General features: G+C 40.0%; 1 protein-coding gene across 1 annotated transcript; it reads left to right on the top strand.

Annotated features, from left to right (window-relative positions):
• Nucleotides 1-1744: 1744 nt before the first annotated feature.
• Nucleotides 1745-18129, top strand: CHAF1B (chromatin assembly factor 1 subunit B; the record flags this gene model as incomplete). The annotated part of the gene is made up of 13 exons (XM_079542758.1): nucleotides 1745-1870; nucleotides 4421-4553; nucleotides 5498-5615; nucleotides 7031-7134; nucleotides 9066-9162; nucleotides 10868-10952; nucleotides 11971-12064; nucleotides 12696-12765; nucleotides 12855-12946; nucleotides 14383-14545; nucleotides 15640-16044; nucleotides 17489-17580; nucleotides 18008-18129. 13 exons carry the CDS (start codon nucleotides 1745-1747, stop codon nucleotides 18127-18129), a joined length of 1701 nt encoding a protein of 566 aa, XP_079398884.1.
• Nucleotides 18130-20488: the final 2359 nt, after the last annotated feature.

The raw sequence follows: 20488 nt of genomic DNA, 5'->3' as shown, positions 1-20488 counted from the left end.
GCATTCATCATCCAAACAGCGATCAAAAAAACCAGTTTTTGCTTTAAAAAAAATAAAATCACGAAACTGCATTCAGTGTTTGTTCCTAGGAATTGTCGATTTTGTAAAGCCAAGAATTTTGGCTTTTGCACTGTTAGCTGTCCATATTTAATTGGATTATGTTCCGTTTAGTTGTAGCTCAGTTTCTTCCAGTGGGCAGTACTTTGATTTCAGGATGCTTTCTGTTCCAGTATGCCAATAAGGATAATGCAATACTGCTTTGCTTCATGATGGCTAAATTGAATGTTTGATTTTTGGAGAGGTGGCTGTAATGTAACTTTTAAAAAGTTTTTCTTTTTTTTTTCTTTTTTTTTTTTTTTTGCTGTGTAGTTTTCCGTTCCTTCATCATTATTTATTATGTTTCATCAGATTCTGTAGTTGAGTTTATTGTAGATGACATAAAATATAGCGTAAGTCTATATTAAAAATGGAAAAATTACAGTGTACGTTTACACTTTGAAGAACAGTGGACTAATGGAAATGCTTTTTATTTGTCAAAATGTATTTTTTGTAAAAAATGAAAATGAAAAAATAAATCTGAATTTGCTGGATCAAAACTTGTCATCAGGTGCTGTGTTTCCCTTATAAGCAAGTAAGACTGTTACCGGCTTTCCTTACGTATGATGCATGTGGGCTTGTTTAGCTTGTAAAAGAGAAGGCTCTGGGGAGACGACCTTGTGGCCTTCCAGTACTTGAAGGGAGCAGATAAGGACGGGGAACAACCGCTTATGAGGGTGGATAGTGATAGGACAAGGGGGAGTGGCTTTAAACTGAGACAGGGGAGGTTTAGGTTAGGAGGAAGTTTTTCACACAGAGGGTGGTGACGCACTGGAACAGGTTGCCCAAGGAGGCTGTGGATGCCCCATCCCTGGAGGCATTCAAGGCCAGGCTGGATGTGGCTCTGGGCAGCCTGGACTGGTGGCTGGTGACCCTGCACACAGCAGGGGGTTGAAACTAGATGATCATTGTGGTCCTTTTCAACCCAGGCCATTCTGTGATTCTATGATTCAAGCCGAGGGGAAAGCCGCCTCTTCGTGGGTTTGAGAAGCTGTGGAAACCTCCCGCGCTTCCCTGCAGCCGGCCACGCCGCTGCTCAGCCGCGCCGTACTGCCGTGCCCCACGCCGCTCGCTTTCCATTCCCCGCCCCGTGCCCTCAGCAGTGCCACCAGGGGGCGCTGTCGCCCCGCTCGAGCCCGCCCAGAGCCCACACGCATGCGCGGGGCGGGAAACGCGCTCCCGCGCTGGAGCTGGGCCGCGCCGGGTCGCAGGTAGAGGCTGGGGGCGCGGGCGGCTGTTACAGTGGTTGGGACTGAGGGGAGAGGCGCGCGGGGCGGCTGGGCCAGGGGTCCAGATGCTTTCTGTGGGCGTGCGGTGAGGAGCGGCGAGGTCGGGCGGCTTATGTTCTTCCACGCGGTTAAACTGCCAGTTCACACCGCCGGCGGGCGGGAGCGGCCTCTGTTGGCGGTGCGGGGTCAGCTCGGCCTCCTCCAGGAGGGAAGAGCTGCAGTTCCTGCCCGAAGTGTGCTGCGTACTGCAGCGGTCGGACAGCAACCTCTGCCGCTGTAATCGCGGCGACCTACAGTGATCTTCCTGAAACTACCGTCCTGTCAGTTCCTGTAGTGCTTGTGAGGTCCGCGTTAACTTGGATCGTGGTTATAGGGAGCAGGAATTTAGCCAGGGTTTTGCTCTGTTTTCCTTAGCAGACATGAAGGTCATCACTTGCGAGATAGCATGGCACAACAAGGAGCCTGTGTACAGCTTGGACTTCCAGCACGGAACTGATGGGAAGATCAACCGACTGGCCTCCGCAGGTGTGGACACGGCTGTCCGGGTATGTCTCACACCTCTTCTGTTCTGCTTCCTGGCATAAATAGCATAAAGCATGACACGTACTCTTATCTGAGGTGTTATCTGAGATATTTTAGGAACTGATGTGGACATCGAGGCCATGGGCAGTGTCCAGAAAAGGACATTGGAGTTATGGAGGGTTTGGGGCATGAGTCTGACGGGGAGCAACTGAGGGAGCTGGGGTTGTTCAGTCTGGAGAAGAGGAGGCTCAGGAGAGACCTCATCGCTCTCTACAACCACCTGAGAGGAGGTTGTGGTGAGATGGGGTTGGCCTCTTCTCCCAGGTAGAAGTGATAGGATGAGAGCTAATGGCCTGAAGTTGCACCAGGGGAGGTTCAGATTGGATGTCAGGAGTAATTTCTTCTCAGCAAGAGCAGTGAGGCAGTGGCACAGGCTGCACAGATAAGTGGTGAAGTCACCATCCCTGGAGATGTTCAACAGCCATGTGGATGTGGCACTGAGGGACGTGGTTGTTATGCTGACAGTTGGACTAGGTGATCTTAGAGGTCTTTTTCAACCTTAATGGTTATATAGTAGATGTTGAGGGCAAAAGCGTGAGGTTGTTCACTTGTAGACAGAATGGCTGTATCTATGCTTACTGCTCTTTGCTAATGCCGAGTGTCAAACTGAATCTTTTAGAAGATGATCTGTGTTTATTGAGAAGTTGGGCTAGGTGATCTTCAAAGTTCCCTTCCAAGCCCTGTGATTCTGAAATTGAGTAGTAACCCCAAATTTATGGCATCATCTTATGGGTTAATGACAAACAACTGGTTTTCGTTCCTTTGTGTTCATCACAGTTGATCTTCATCTGCCTGTTTTGTAAGCTGTCAGCACTGTGGGATGTTTCCACACGCCTTTTCAGTCTTCTCCATGTACAGCTCTCAGAAATGGTTTTCCGTTGGTGTTAGCAAGCTGTGTTAATCAGCTGTTCTTTTTTGAGAGTCATTTCTGAAAATAATGATTGGTTGTGTAGCCTGAGCCACAAAATAAGTGGCTATCAGATTCACCACTGCAAAATCAAGCAGTTGTTTTCTTTCTTATAAATTCTTATTGGCCATGAGGACTGTCCCAGTCATTCAGTATCACTTGTTTTTTCTAATAGCCTTAGTGTGCGTTGGAAAACGGTGGGAAATCAAGAGCACTGAATGAGCCATATTATTTTTTCATTGCATGTTAGTCAACTCCTTAAATAAAGTTAATGGCCTGGCAAGGCAGAGTTTTCATTGCAGACAAATATAGTTAACTCAAATGTGTTGTTGCTTTTCTAACAGCTTCTCAGTACGGAAGGTAGATACAGCGCTCAAGAGTTTTTCTGAGTACTGCTTGAGCACTTCTGAAATGCTTGCCTCCCTTTTTATTGGATCCAAAACTGCAATATAGTTAGGTTTCCCATCAGTGCTGGGCTGTTCAGTTCATGTTCATAGAGGAACTCATCCTCTATGTCTCTTCATCCTGATGATGTGCAGTAAAACAGAAGGCTTGTTTAATCAAAATTCTTCTCTCAAACTCATTCTGGCATGATGACAGATTCCAAGCCAAGAGTCTTCATGTGCTCCTTGGGAATGGACTGGAGGGCAATGAATTCATGCAGGTTTTCTGCGATGTGTGTGTATCTTTCTGTCTATTTATCTATCTTTGCTGTTAATTTTACATTTTAATTATCTTTTGGGTCTATTTATATTCTGTCATTCTTCTGTCATCTGATATGTGTGAATAAATCAGGAGTGTTGCAAGAGAGTCTTGTTATATGTGTGATAAGCAGGAAAACAGAAATAATAAAGTTGTTTTTTTTTTTTATTACTCCCACGTTTCCTTTTGAATAGGTAAATGTTCTGTTTTAGCAGAGGATCTGCAGTGCAAAGATCAAATCTGTCTTTACAGTGGGGTGCATTTTGATTGGATCAAATGCATGTTCCTTAGGATCCTCAACGCGATATTTTGTGAAATATTATACTTTCATATGTGTTTTGTAACGAATTATCATGAATTGTAACTGTGATATGTGTCTGGCTGGACTGCCTCTTTCTTTTGGAAGTACTAAGTGGGATTCATGTCATGAAAAATTAGGAGTTAATTCCAGTAGACCAAACAAAACTTTTCCTCAGAGGCAAATTGAGGTTTAGGTTAGACATAAAGTAGAATTTTTTCTCTCAGAGTGGTCAGGCACTGGAATGGCTGCCCAGGGAGGTGGTAGAGTCGCCATCCCTGGCAGTGTTCAAGAGGCATCTGGATGAGGAGCTACGAGATGTGGTTTAGTGCTAGTGGTAGCAGTGGTAATGGGAGGATGGTTGGACCAGATGGTCTTGTAGGTCCTTTCCAACCTTGTGATTCTATGATTCTGTGATTCTATGCTTCAGTGCAGTTGCAGCTGTAGCTCAAAGAGGGAAAATTTGTGGTACTGCTGCAGCTTTACCTGTGGAAGTTTCAGATGGTAAGTTCAGAATGATGGTCCAAGGAGTAAACTGTGAATTCTTGTGAGACATGTAGATTATACCTTGTTTCCAAAAACTACCCGCAGTGCTTTTGTAACTAGATCTGGAAAGTGGAGAAAGGACCGGATGGAAAAGCTATTGTGGAATTCTTGTCCAATCTCGCCCGCCATACCAAAGCAGTAAATGTCGTGCGCTTCTCTCCCAATGGTGAAGTCCTTGCATCTGGTGGAGATGGTGAGTAACAGTGCTCAGCGGTGCTGATGAGAAGAAGCTCTGTTTGTGCATTTGGTGAGTGAAGGGGAAAAAGTGAACGTATGGACTTGTTCATACCTTCTCATGATTTCAGTTTCGGATTCCTATGTGCCCTCTGGCTGTAAGCAGTAAATGCCTGTCATGCAGTTAGTTTTTACATAACTTACTGCTGGCTGTGAGTCTGAGAAGGAGGGGAGATTGAATGGATTGCCTAGTGTCGCAGGGAAGCTGTGGCTGAATCTCTATGTTTCTTCCTGTCTCTCCAGGGTGATGTAGTTTCTTCAGTCCCAGTAAGGACAGCAATAGGTGGGCGTATGTCCTGTGAGACAGAGCTCAGTGTTACCTTCTGCACTAGAAGATTTTCAAGAAGCATGACATACAGAACCATAGCCAGCTCTAATCCAAAGCAAACTGAAAGTTAAATTGATAATTGCAGGACAAGGGGAAATGGTTCTAAGTTGAAGGAGGGAAGATTTAGGTTGGATGTCAGGGGGAAGTTTTTCACAGAGAGAGTGGTGAGGTGCTGGAACAGGCTGCCCAGAGAGGCTGTGGATGCCCCGTCCCTGGAGGTGTTCAAGGCCAGGTTGGATGGGGCCCTGGGCAGCCTGGGCTAGTATTAAATGTGGAGGTTGGTGGCCCTGCCTGTGGCAGGGGGGTTGGAGATTCATGATCCTTGAGGTTCCTTCCAACCCAGGCCATTCTGTGATTATGCACTGTACTCTCATTTTACTCTTGGGAATCTACTTTTTTTAATTAAAGCATTATGCAAAAAAATAAAAGGGTAAGGCAGTGTAGGAACATCTCTTCCCCAGTGCAAGTTAAGGTCTGTTCTTCATGTATCATATGTGAGATGATTGTAACATTGAACCAAATATAATGTGTTAGCAAACAAGTGGAAAAGAAGCTTCATATTATTTCTTGTCCAGATGCTGTTATTTTATTATGGAAGCTGAATGATAGCAAAGAATTGGAACCACTGGCTTTTCAGGATGAAGATGAAGCTCAGCTTAACAAGGAGAACTGGACAGTTGTTAAAACTTTAAGGTATTTTAATATTTTTGAGATATTTTTCTATTCAGTGTTTTTGATTCCACAGTGAATTTTATCATTTAGTACAGTCTTTTGTTCAGTGATTTTAGGACTTCCAACACTCTCTAAAATTTGCTTACTGTGAGTTCATCTTTTTATTGTCTTTAATTTCTTTGTTTTGATACAGGGCCAACCTGCATCTTCTGTTACAGCATTTATGTGACATAAAGAATTTGCATGACATAGCTGATGTGCTCTGAAATTGGTTCCTAAGATTTGCAATCACTTGAACTTTAATGCCTGTATATAAGTAAATGTAAAGTTTTATTTGTTAGCTTCGTAGTGCAGATTTTGATCATTATTAAAATAAAAAACATCAGTAGCTGAAATAGTTTGGGCAGATTTGCCAGATAGAAGCTGTGAGGCTGGAGGAGTCTTTTCCAACTAGTTCTTTTAAATAGTTGAAAATCTTCTACAATGGACAGCTTTTGTTTCAAACCATGTTGTAATTAATAAGATAGACACACTTTGCCTGCAGAGACCACATAAGTATTGCTGACAGTGGCTAAGGCATCAAACCACTGCTGGTTTGCAGTTGCAGTACTGTCTGTGGTGTTCTGTTCTCACTCCCAGCGGAAGATTGCAAGAAATGGGTGGTTCTGCAATCTGCAGTAGTTTTTTATGAGATGTATGTTTGTTTTGCTTTCTTTGTAGCATCTGTTAAAAGTTTTACTTTCTGTCTATACTGCCAAAATCATTCAGAATTTACACTTGTTTACAAAACATAAGTAACTATTGCTATCCATAACCAATACATTCCTTGCAACTATTGAGATTTCCGTGAGAACAGTTTCAGATGTGCTCGTGAGGTTGCATAAAACACCAGCATGATCCTTAGTAACATTAACTTCTTAAAGCAAACAGAGCCAGTCCCCCTCCCCTAAATTTAGTGTTGCAAATATTCATTACCAAAGCTCCCACCCTATATAATAAACATTCAAACTACAAACAATATGCATAGCTTTTGATGAAGCCTTTCCGGGTGGTTCTCAATATTTTTAAACGTTTGTTCAGCTACATCGAATCAAACCTAGTTTTCTGTATTTCTACTGCATATGCATCTTTGTTTACTGTTTTTCTGAAACCCCTAAGTATGCAGGAAAGTCTTCATGAAAAGTGACATTTATTGCACGTGAAAAAAGAAATGTTAAAGAAACCTACATTGAGTAGAAGGAGGATGTGCTTTATAAAACATTTCAATGCCTCTGAGTATGGAAATTCTATAGAAGCTGAAAATCGTGCTGTTCCTTCTCTTCAACAGTTCTTTATTTCTCTCTTTGGTTATTTTTTTTTAACCCTGAAACATGTACAGCTGTTACATTTACGTGTACCTGTTTGCCTTAATAATCAGTTCCTTTGCTGGCTTCTAGAGGCCACTTAGAAGATGTGTATGATATTTGTTGGACTTCAGATGGGAATTACATGGCGTCTGCCTCTGTAGATAACACGGCTATCATGTGGGATGTCATTAAAGGTAAGTACTGTGTTTTAGCCATTGTGGCTCCACCCTTGATGGAAGTATCCCCAAGTATTTACCAAAGTAATTAAGCACATCTTTATTCAGTGAGAGAACAGTCAACTTAGTTGGTAGATTTCTGGAATTGTGAGGCATATACTCCAGCGTATAAAGATACCTTCAGGTCAGCAAAGTTTGTACACAAGTAATCACTTCAGATTACTTGGAAAGCAAATGTTATCCTTTCTTCCCACCTCCCTCAAGCTCGTACTCACCCCACGCTTCCCAGCAAGCAAACAAAACTTGACTGGTATCAAGTAACTACCTCAGCTAAACACAGAAGAATGCAGAAGGCTTCTTTTTTTCCAGGTGTGACACTTTTTTATGCTTTGTTCAGCAAAACACTTTTGTTCATGCTCATCCCACTGCTGTGGGATTGCTCATATTCTCCAAGAAAAGCCCTGTAGAGGTTGGACCAGTGCAGAATATTTTGGACACTGCAGTTCGCAGCTGTGTGTATATAGGTGCCAATAACCAGCTAGGTTAGGTTCCTTGACAGGAGTTTAATATTTTCTGATTAGCAATGTGATCATTGCTTTCACTTCTGATTTCATGTGGAAATAGTTGACTTTCCTTAAGTATAACTTGCATGGATGTTCAATTAGATGTGTGTGTGCTCAGAGTGTAAGTTCGTGCATGGGTATCGTTACCAGATGCCACCTTAATTTTTGATAAAAATGCTGAATGTCCTTCCATTCTTACTGCTTGCTTTTAGCATGAAATTACTGCTGTGGAGGAAATTTGTGTCTTCTAGGCAGTGTCAGAACTAGTAAGTCAGAAGTAAGAAGCCAGTACTGGAAAATGTAGGACTTGTGGTTGAGATTGTAGGTACGCAAAAGTAAAGAGTTTCAGGGAGAGCTTGACCCCGGCTAAAAGATTGCATAGTTTAGGAAAAAACAAAAAACAAAAAAAAACCTGACTGAATGAAAATTAATTAAAAAATCCACAGGGCTGTTTAGTACAAAGACAACGTCACTGGCTTATTGTGTACGTACAAACTTGGAAACTCACAGAACATCCTGGAGAAGTACAGTTAGGTGCTCACTTTCTTCTTATGCTCTTAGGCATCTGTTGTTGGGCACCGAAAACAGGGACTTCCAGACCAGAAGGACTTCTGGAATTTGCAGCCTGGCCTCAACCCTGTGTTATCTTTTCAAAGAGCTGTGTCTTTGAAACAAAACAAGACCGTGCTATTAGAAGTCCGTATCCGACAGTTAAAATGAAATATTTTATGAGAATTACAAGTAACTTTACCTCATCCTAGCACTTTGGATTTGTGCCACTCCACTGTAGAAGGGTCGGAGAGTTCGTGCTTTCATGATAGATTGAGTTGTGAAAGAATGAGTTAGCACTGCTGTGGAAGCGTTTCTGAAAGCTGTGTGAGTAAATGATCAGTCAGTGAGTGTGCAGTGCCTTTTTTCAGTGCCTGCTTGGTGGAGGAAGTGAGTTTCTACAGGCCTGGAACCTAGCTATCTCTAGCCCCACCTGAATGTTACATTTTAATGCTGGAATTTCTGACTTCTCATACACCCAAAATCAGTTAACTATTGAAAAGTATTTTAGAATTCCGTTAGAAGTTTTTTGTCTACATCAGAAAAATTTTGATATGCTTTTTAGTTTTGAAATGTGCTCATTTGATGCCTGAACCAAGCTGCTTATCTGAGTTAGTTCACAGGGAACAGCATTGCCAATTGGCTGCAACTAGCTGTTTTATTTCTAGAATGTACCTGTTTCCAACATTCTTGTCAGGTACCACCAGGATAGATATGCATGTTCAAAGGATTATTTGTTTACATTTTAAAACATTCTACTTTGCTTTATTTCTGAAATGAAGAAATGTTTTTAAAGCACATTTGACTTCAGAATTTGGGAACTGTTTGTAATTTCAGGACAGAAGGTTTCAATATTAAATGAACACAAGAGTTATGTCCAAGGAATAACCTGGGATCCTCTAGGCCAGTACATTGCAACTCTGAGTTGTGATAGGTGAGCTGTTGCTCTAAGTGTTTTGCCTTGATGTTTTTTTCTTAAACATACTTTTAACTCATGCTCAGATGTGTTATAAATGTGACTTTTACGTGGGCTCAGATTGTTCTGTAAGAAAGCTGAGATGAAGCAACGTGCTAAGTTAGTTGGCTTTATGGTTGTGGTAAGTGATTCCTGAGGTATGAGTGTCTTTTCTAAGTGGCAAATAAGCTTATGTAACCTTTCAAAGAAAATTGTCTTTAGGCAATAAGTTTTCATGCCATTAGTCATTAGAGATACCAGATGCATCTTAAAGAGACTGCTGCATTCTCTGATTGTCAGTGATCTAGTAAGTCCATCCTTATCAATACAGTTTACAGAAAGATATGAACAGGTTAAGTAATCAGTTAAAATGTGTTTCCACTGATACCTTTCTTTTGCCCTCTTGCTCCCTCCCCATCCCCAGGAGTTTTGTAAGTGAAGTCATTGGGAAAGCAAATGCACACTTCATAAAAGTTGGGGCTTGTCAGAACTTTGCAGTTCAGCTTAAACTGTTGAGGGCATGTGTGCTGCTCTGAAGGGATTGCAGCTGGCTAATAAATGCGTGTCATCTGGCACCCGTTGCAGAGAAAATTGCTGTGATAGTGCAGAAGTAGTTCTGATTTAAGATTTGCAATAGGCTCTGAGAAATGATGAGTTAATGACTACTGGTTCATTATGAGCCTCTGTCTTCAGATAACCACTTATGAGAAATTTGTCTGCTTTTACTAAAACGAACAGCAGCAAAATGTGAGTAATAGAGTGATGCACAAGTTTTTCTTGGAATCAAGTCACAAGCTAGAGCATGAACTAATCTGAATAGAGGAAGTCTCCTACCTCCTCAAGTTTCAGACACTTCTGCAAGGTTGGCAAATATCTAGCTCAGCAAGAGTCCAACAGGAGCCAGAGCTGGTGCTTGGACTGGATGTTCAGCAGCCTGGAGTAGGGAGTTTTCCTCCACTTTTGCCAGGCCAGGTTAGCTGTGTGGCACCCAAAGCTTGTAGTTCCACAGCTGCCTCAAACCGACTGCTGGATGCCACAACATCACCTATTTTCTCCTCCTTACTCTGTCAGGACTCTGTGGAGCTGTTTCAGCAAATCAAATTGATCTTTTGTTAGGTTAGTTCTCTACTAGTCTAACAAACCAGTGTAACCAAGCAGAGGTTTCAGTGGATGTAAGAGCTGGCAGAAAAGACAGGACTGTTAGACCAGCCCTTAGATTTGCTTTGGCTACTTGCTGTTTTAGGGAGATGAAATCAGCAGAGCTCCAACATTCTCTGTGGTGTTACACTCCAGTTTTCATTTATTCCTAAGAAAACTCAATGAAGGCCCCAAAATGTAGCTAATGGTGAGATGAGTTCCCACATCACAGGAGCATAGTGGCCACTGCAACACAGGTAGGAATGGCGTGGCTGTTTGCTATCCATTAAATTCCTTTATGAACACGTGTGCTGGTACTTTGGAAACATGATTGAGTCAAATAGTTGTCAGTGACTAATTGGTTGCGTAGCCATAAAAAATATAACTTTTCTAGTGGTCTCTCATGAATGGAGTTAAAAATTTATGTGTTTGTCACTTAGATTTCTTATATTTGGCAGTCCTGACCAAAAAGCGAAGTGTTGTAACACTGTGTGAAACCTGGGGTGAAAGGACACTGTGAAAGCTAATTGTATGCTCTACTACGTAGGGTTCTGCGGGTATACAACACACAAACCAAGCGTGTGGCATTCAATGTTACCAAGATGCCATCTGAGTCAGGAGCTGAAGGAGAGGTATGTTGTTTCTGTTATTAATGGTACTGGAGAACATGCTGGGTGCTATTCTATATCAGTTACTCTGTTCCCTGCAAGCAGAGGAGCAAGTATTTGCCATTCAAATAATCCACACATCACCTATTTCTGTCTCTGTCTCACCTTTGTGTTTTACATATTTTTTCCTGTGCCATTTTAGAAGCAATCAACAGAAAACATTGCCTGCTGCTGTTGATCTTTCAGCAGGTTCAGCTGAGTAAAGTCATAACACTGTGCATTTTGTGCACAGTAATAACACTAACATTTGGTAAACGTTAGAAGTAGCGTGGAAAAAAAATGTATGCATGTGAATTTTAACAGACTGGAAACTTGTCTGTCAGATAGTGGCTGTACGTTTATTGACAGATACAACATGGCATTAATACTTGCAGTGCAGCAGTCTGAAATTTGCAACCAATTCTTAGGAAAAATGGGATTAGAATTTCCTACATTTTTACTGATTTGTTGAAGAGAACCCAAAAAGTTTTTTTTCTTTCCCCAAGTTAGTTCAAAGTGATACTAAAATAACAATTCCAAGCTGGTTTTTCAATTTCTTTTATTTATATTTTTTTAAACATTTGTAACAATTGCTATAGTGACAGAAGGAGAGGTTTGAGAGAGGGCTCTTTGCCGTTATAAAAGTTCTATTTAAACCTCTACTTAAAGAGTTAAAATTAAATGCCTGTGGAACAAGCTTTTACATTGACTGCTACATAATGTTGTTCTGCAGGTTATGAGTCCTTGATTACTGGTCTAATGTGACTACTCTTAGAGTGTTTTGATTAGTTGAAGAGGGATTAGGGCCTATTTTTCTTAGCTGTAAAGAGTTAATAGCAAAGAGAGAAAATGAGTTTGAAGGAGCTGTGTTTTTTAAAAATATTTGTCTTTTATTTTAAAAGTTCCATGAGGATGGGTTGTACAACCAGGTGATTTTTTTCTCACTTGAATTCCTGCTGACATATTCATGGTACATGTAACAGTCAAGATTTCAATGTTACAGGCTAGGAGCTATCGGATGTTTCATGATGACAGCATGAAGTCATTTTTCCGCAGACTCAGTTTTACTCCTGATGGTTCCTTACTGCTCACTCCAGGTATGTGAGAAGAGCATACGCTATGAAGTACATTGTTTATACTTGAAGCGTGCATAAAGATTGCTTTTCAGACTAGTGGGGGGGGTTATTTATCTGAATGATGCCATTCCTCATTTATCATCTTCCCCTTGAAGGAAATAGAGGCTCCACAATACGTTTTCATTAGTGGCTCAGAACTTCAATTTTCTCTGTGATAAAAATGATATTTATGGCATTTTTCTTAACTGAAACATGGAAATGGCAACGTTTTCTGTTAAAATAGAAATGAGGGGTTATTATTTTCTTTTGACTGTCAGGTCTCGCTTTGTTTGTATTCTTTCTTAAAAACATTATGCAGTTATAGTAAAAATAACATTGCAAGGAGAAAATCACTTTGCCCTGCAGTTAAGCACAGTATTTATAGATGTCTGGCAACATAAAAAAGAAGCTTTGAGTGGGAATTATATAAGGGGAACACAAACAGCATTAAATAAATATTTAGGATGCCTTTTTAAGTTGCATTCAAGTTGCACAGCTCTTGTCCAACTAAATGACAAGTTTAATTCTCGAGAAGTAAAATGTTTATAGACATAAAGTGTACAGTCAGTACCTTTTGATTTGATGAGTAATGCTTTTGCCTTTATTTTTGCAGCTGGCTGTGTTGAATCAGGAGAAAATGTAACAAACACCACATATGTTTTCTCCAGAAATAATCTTAAAAGGTAGAGTTCAATAAGATGTCAATATTATTTTATTAAAAAACAAAATAATAATAATGAAATGCTATTTTCTGAAATACTTATTCTTAAAGGCCCATGGGTCATCTGCCCTGTCCAGGAAAGGCAACTCTGGCTGTTCGCTGCTGCCCAGTCTACTTTGAGTTGAGACGAGCACTTAATAAAGGTACTGCAAATCCTTCAGGGAGTATGATTTTTACAGCAAATATGTGAAAAGGCCTATGTGACTGTTTATTTTCAGGCCATACAATTTTATGCCCCAGCCTTTTAACATTCCATTAAGATAGTGTTGTACCACATCTTAGAAGCTGTTTCCTGATTCTAAGACCCTGAATTTACCTCAAGTACCTTGTGAGTAGCTTTTGAAATAGTAGATGAATGCCTTACTTGGCACCGTAGGCTACAAAAATAATTCTTAGTACTTTCCTTTAACTTTTAACCATTCTGCTTGGGGGGGGGGGAGGAAAAATGTAAATAACTTGGCTTCGCACTAAAGGGGCAATGCAATGAAATATTTTCTTTTAGTCTCAACTATGCACATCACAGAAGCACCACAGAGTGAGTGTAGTTTGCAACACCCTTTGATGTTTATTCAGGGAAGCCAAACCAGAAGGAATGCTGATCTCTGATCAGAATGGGAATTCTGAGGAGGGGAAGAGTGGTATGAAGTTGCATGAGAACTTACCTGGAGATTGAATTTTAGCCTTCTTATGAGCCCTATGGGGCAGGAGTGTTTATATTTTAACCAGACTAGTGTTCTGCTGAAAAGGCAGAGTTTTGCTCATTTCAAGCAGGAGTGAAATAAAACCTCTTTCTTTAGAGGATTAGTGTGCAGTATTCCTTAGAGGACTTAGAGATAATGTGTTGTGTTCTGTATTTCCATCATAATATTTAGATCCAGTGCTATTCTGTGGCAAGGAGGTGAGTGTCAGCTGTCACGCTCTGTAGCTCTAAATGCAGTGGTGAGTTTCTGCAGCACGCTCCTAGAGAAGTGAAAATGCGGTAGTCCAGAAATCTGTAAGTGCAAGTACATGTTAATGGCCTGCCTCTTACACTGCATTGCTTCCATAATCACAGAAGTGAACAGGAAACCCGTATTCTAGGAATTTTGGAAAGTAGCTAGCTAGCGGTCCAGTGGAAAGCGGAATAATCTGTCCTTACAATGAAACAATGCTGGAAGCAAAAGGCTAGCTAGAAGCTGGAAACCAAGATATATTTCGTACGGGACATACAGAATGTAATGTGCAGGCATAAATTTGGGGTGACTTTGATCTAATGTATATCCTAGGAGTTGTTTCTTTAAACTTTGGTGCGTAATTATGTTGCAAAACATAAACTGGGAAAAAACAGACTTTACAAAACAAAATATGAGCAACCTGAATGAACTGAACTTCTGTCTTCTCTGTGAGACGGTAGAACCTATGGACAATGGAAATGTTAATGCTTGCCATTAAACTTTACATTTTATAGCCTTGCTATTTTCTCAGTCATTATTTGATGAACAATTAAATCTCTATTTGGATCACGCCTAACTAGTGCAGTTACTACCCTGCACTGAATACAAGAGAGAATTCTCAGTGTTTTCATTTGTTTGCATTATAGATGAAATCAGTCAGAAATCATCGCCCGCTCTATTGAATCTACCCTATCGATTGGTGTTTGCTGTTGCTTCAGAAGATTCTGTGCTTTTTTATGACACTGAGCAGTCTTTCCCTTTTGGTTATGTTTCTAACATACATTATCACACCCTCAGTGACATTTCATGGTAGGTCATTGTTAGATTCTTTGTTGTGCTGGGGAGAACGTCCTGTTTTTGTGTTGAAGCTTTGCACTGCATCTGGTGTCCTGCTTTATTTTTGAGTTTCATTCATGACGCGTCTTTGGTCACTGTCATTGCAATATCTGGACAGCAAGTCATCTTGTTTGCTCTGTAAAGTGGAGAATTACGGTTCTTTGATCAGCTGGGAACCAAGGTGCCAGCAGCCAAAGGACAAGCAGGTGGCATTTGTACAGATATATCCACAATAAAGAGCCCATTGTCCAGGGGGTGTAAGTGGTAACAATGATGTTATTTGAGATTACCAAGGTCATCTTTGAGTTTAGGTGTCTGTATTGTGGCCAAATAATGCTTTATCTGTATAATTCTTCATGGTGGCTCTTCATGCATAGTAGCTAATCTGGCTTGATGTAGGAAGTCAGAACCGGAGCTGGAAACTGAAGTCAAGCCTCTGCAGTCAGAATAATCCCTCTGCTGGATTGGGCTTGTTAGGCTTTTCTGACCCATATTTCTAAACTGAAGAGCATGTGGACACTTCTTTTTTTAGAAGTTATAATTGATGCTCAGAAACTGAAAATCATTGTGTAACACGAGAAGGGGAATGGAAGAAAGTACAAGCACAACATCACTGATTAAAATGGGCACCAAGCCCCTGTCCTTGTGAACACCACAGTGATTCTGAGCATGGCTTCTACTTAGCCTGAGGGTCATAAATAGAGAGTTTAAATTGCTCTTCTGGTCTGGATGTGCAGAGTTCTGCAATATTTCTGAAACTGTGGCTGAAGATATGGACCATATTGTGTCCCAGCTCAGATGGATGTAGTTTCTGGTAGCAGCACACTACCACTAATCATTGGCAGGGCCAGAGAGATTAAATCAGGTGTGAAGGCAAGATGTGAAGATCTTTTGTTCTTTTGAATTGGATGTTTTTTCACTTGACTGCAGTTTTACTTAGATGTATGTGTGTACTGGGGGAGGGGAAGAAGTACAGATGAGTGCAGTGTATGTTATATATGGAGGTGAGTTGGGATTGAAGAAAGAAGTTTTCACCTTTCCCCTTAATGGAAAAAAATTTCAAATAGGTCCAGTGATGGAGCCTTTCTTGCTATTTCTTCTACGGATGGGTACTGTTCGTTTGTTACCTTTGAGAAGGATGAACTGGGAATACCACTGAAGGAAAAGCCTCAAATAAATGTCAGGACTTCTGGTGCAACAGAGAAGAAAGTGAAGAAGAGTCAACCACACAAAGTCATTTCCCCAGGCTCAAGGCTGACAGAGGGAACTCCTCTGAGCACTCCCACTCTCCAACCTAAAACGCCTGTAGCTGCTGGTAAGGACTTGCCTTTCACACCTGTTGGCATAAAAAATGTTCCAGTCTCATCTTCAGAGGAGAGGAAAATCAGCCAGCCAGCCAGCCAGAGTACTAAAGGAAACCAGCCCAGGAGGATTACTCTCAACACTTTACAAGCGTGGAGCAAGACGCCAAGGTGAGATTTATATTGCCATTTGCAGTCATAAATATGAAGGCCAAGACAAGCTGTGTACTACATTTAAAGGTTTGAGGTTTAGATATAAATTCCTGGTCTTGACCTGGAACTTTTTGTTCTAGTTGTACTGCAACTGTAAGGTCAAAATGTCTTTAAAATCCTAAATGTAACTCTCATATTTCTATCTAAAACGTGAGGCAGTAGCAAAGTTAACCTGGCTCTTAAGCCTTGTTGAAATGGCAGACACAGTTGTCTGTTTTTATGTCCCACTTTCTAGAAAGATGGTGCCTTCAGCTGACAGGGAATATTATGAAACCCTTCTGACAAGAAGTATTTCAAGAAGTGAAGAACCAGATGAATGGGTCTTAAAGCACTGCATGAAGATATTCCATAGGGTGAAGATTTAGATGTTTTCAGAAATGGCCTGTGATTCAAGTATTGATTGTCGCACATTCTGCAATATTGTCACAGAGCCTGCAGTGTAAGATCCTAAGCTGATAGACACACAATTAGAAGTCTAGACATTGTCAGCAAAGAAAGGCTAATTTTATGATTTAGGAGCCTGTTGGTATTTCTCGAAGGAATAAATCGATTAGTAGGTAGCTAGAGAAAAGGTGGTCATTGAGAAAGCAGGTTCTGGGTTTCATCATCAGCTGCAAAGAGCAGTCTTAGAGAAGGTGACTGCAGGATGATGGCTTTCTCTACATCAATGATCATGTGTACGAGGACTAACAAATGAAGACTAACTAGAGAGTCGAAAGTGGCTGTTGTCTGGAGGGCAGGGTGACTGATGGAGCTAGTTAATCTTGAGAAATAAGCTATATTTTATCATATCAGCTAATTATACCATAAGTGTCTTCATGTAGTAGCGTGCATGGTGCTGCCTGTAAGATCTGTTTTTTAGTAGATCAGTTAATCCTCTGCCACTTTTCTTATTTTGTAAGTGTCATCCACAAGATGTGATGTAAAGAAATATTTTATTTTGTTGTTGTTGTTCTGGCTTGGTTTATTTATTTTTAAAAGCACACTTCAATGATCAAAAGAATCCTCTAGAGTTCTATCAGTCAGAAGTGTTAATGTTGTGGATGGGGCTAGACCAGGAATAGTAACCTGTTGCAGTGGAATTGGAAGCCTTAGCAGGTGTCAAGAAACAGGTTAAATTCTTTGCCTTTTCAGCCAGTCTTTGCTTTAAAATATTTGACCAAAATAACATACTCTGTAGGATTATTTCAAATACAACATATGAAAAAATATTTTGTTGTGGAAAAAGATAAATAAAAAGATGTGTAGTTGTATTCAAAGAACTTCTGAAAACATCCTACTTGGCATATCAAAGAAGATAATATGTTTAGTAACTTATTTCCAAACAAGACCTAAATTTAAATTACTGTGTGTCAAATAAATCTTCAAATAAAGTAATTGAACTGTTTCTTCTCTTTCAAAGGAGAATAAACTTGGTATCACTGAAGCCAGAAACACCAGCCTCAGTATATACAGACACGGTTCCTGTGCCTCCTTCCTCAGAACAGGAACATGGTAAGTTTTTGTGCTGTATCTTAATATCCAGCAAAATTGTTTGCCAGTCTTTTTTTCCATTATAAACTTCTATTACAAGCCATAAAGATCTCAAATCAAGCACAGATGTAAAAGTAGTTGCAGATTGTAAAGCTTCTTCATTATGTAGGTGTGTTTGAAAGGTGCTTTTGACTACATGAAGTGTGTTGTTCTCACTGCAGTTGTCTCAGTTGCTCATGTGACAGTATGTTACTGCAGTTCAATAATAATGGTACCATTGACTGACATTTGAAACACTGCAGAATAAACTTACTTGTTCTGCAGATCACACAGGTAGGTTTTAAAGACACCTGAAGCTTGTTTCAGGTGCTGGACTCTCAAACCAGTTTCTCGAGTATTTAATTGTTCATGAATCAACAGACCAATGACTTTCATTTGCTTGTTTCAGAGAGGCCATTACCATCTGATGACAGTCTTCAAAATTCCCCAGCATCTAAACGTCCTAGAACTGAGGAAATGCCTCTTTCTGTGTCTGCTGAAGATCAGATCGGCTGCAAACCAAACAAATAACAGCTGGTTTCTTAGAAGACTCTTCAATCTGAACCCAGTGCGGCCGTATCTTTCTGCAAATGATAAATCCTCAATTCCTGATTAAAGTACTGTATGAGTATTTGACGTAGTGCTGTGAGTAGTCTGGCAGCAGTAGACAGTTTTCAGGAACGTAGCTTTATGGAAGAGGAAATAACTCTGAAGTGTCTTCAAAGTGTGGATCTATTTCTTGAAGACTGCGTTCTTCGATGCTGCAGTTCATGGAAATCATGCAAATTTGGCTATCAAAAAGCCATACACTAACCTAAGTGTTTCCATCTGAATTTCCTGAGTTGGTGTTTATAACGTATCGTGGCCTCCAGCAACCTGTCTGGCAAGTAAATAGAATTTCTCAGGAATTGGGTTCATTCTGATTTGATGTTGCTTAAGGAAAATGGAAGAAACAAAATACCTGAAGCTGTTTCACTGGGGCAGTTGGCTTATACATTGTAGCAATGTGCTGAATAATCGGTGCTCTCGTGTACCTGTGGAATGGAAGCAAACCTTCTTATGCTCTGAATGTGGCAGCGTGCAGTGTGGCTGATACTGAAATAGAAATCAGAAGCTAGAACAGCAAAAAACCAGAAAGCAGAAGGAAGACATTTTCTGAAGACCTGTTATAAGCATTAAGCAGTGGAAGAAGCTTCTTCACTGAACAAGGAAGTGTCTATATTTACAAAAATGAAGACATGAGATTTTCCTGAGGCACCAAGATTTGAATTTGTACATTAAAAGTGCACAAAAAGCTTTCCCCAGTTCTTTTTTTATAACTCAAATTGTTTTGGCCAACAAAATAAAACATGAATCCAATGTATGTTACCCTTTTGAAATCTGATTTATTTAATATTTCCTATAATTAAACTATGACCTACAATTGGAAACCACTGCACTGAATTTTATCTGGTGTGTGAAGACTCCAGAAGTAGAGTGCTCAGCCACAGCATTCCAAGCCTATCCGTTTCATTAGTTTTGTTTAATATCAGGTATTTATTTTTGAGAAGATAATACTTAAAATGTAAATAGTTATTCTAGTAAATAGTTATATCTAGTTAACGATACCATGTAGACAAAAAATTCTCTTGTGATTTAGTCCATACTTTTCCGTCATGAAGTTCTGAGATGCATGGGAGGGGAAAGCGAGAATAGGTATTAAATCTCTTCGATTTCCCTGGATTTGATTGTTTTTAAGGTGTCTAATTAGTGTTTGTTTTCTGTCATTCTCAAAGTATATAAATGCATCAGACATGCAGAAATAGAAATGTTTCAAAAGTGTTTCATAAAAATTCCACAAAGAAATGCTTACAGATACCTATCCCCCAAAAAGTTTCAGGCAAATAGAAATATGTTAACTACAATCAAACTTCAACAGGAGTTAATAGGAACTAACTGTATTTTTCTTTAAACCACTGAGATGAGGGTAGAACTTTACTAGACCTAGCCAAACCTGGGATTTCTTACAGACAGGAGTGAAAGGTCTGTTACCAAGTGAAGCTACATCTGAAACAGTTTTTTTTCCCTGAAATCTGTAGAAATAAAATTCGTAGAGATCTGAATTGTTAGCTAAAAAGCAAATATTTGTAACTAACACAGTAATGCATTTGTGGTGGTTCTTTTTTTTTTTTTTTTTTTTTTTGTATATCTGTTGCTAACACAACAGTGCATGGTTTGGGGTTTTTTTTTGCTTGAGCTATAAGAACAGCAGTATTTCATGTTTCTGTGGGACAGCGACCCACTTAATACTTCAGAGATTCATTTTGTGCACTGCAAAGGGTCCTTTGAGTTCAAACTTAGATTTCTAAATGCTGATTGCAAAGCTGTCCTTTTGGTTGCTTTGCTTTTTCTTTTTTTTTTTTTTTTTTTTTTTTTTTTTTCTTACAAAATGCATTTTGTCATGAGCTTCTTTCTGTTGAAAGCTGTAAGATTGAATATGTTATTTTAGTGTTAATGACATAACAGGCCTTTGTACTCTTTGAATGTAATTACTTACCAGAGTATTAGTCTTCGTTTCATGCCACACACATTCTGGTAACATCCACATTTGTTTATATAGTTGCTAGCCTATATTCTCACTGCTTTGCAATGCAATTGGATTGGTAGATTTATTGACACTTTCACTGCTTCCATTTGGAGATTATTTCCACATCATCATCTCTGTCATGTTACCTGGTATTTTTTCTTTCCTAATAAGGACTTCTTTCATTAGTTTTAGTTTTTCTTCTGCTACTATAATTTCGCACTTCCCTTTTCTATTCATTCTCTGTTAGTTATGTTCTACTTTGTTGTTAAGAGGCAACAAATCAGTTTTAAACTTGGGCACTGCAGAACTCTTCACTGGGTGTCC

The sequence above is a fragment of the Tetrao urogallus genome, assembly GCF_951394365.1.
Source record: "Tetrao urogallus genome assembly, chromosome: 1".
NCBI lineage: Eukaryota > Metazoa > Chordata > Aves > Galliformes > Phasianidae > Tetrao > Tetrao urogallus.
The sequence above is the reverse complement of the archived record's forward strand: the minus strand, read 5'-3'. Positions and strand labels throughout refer to the sequence as shown.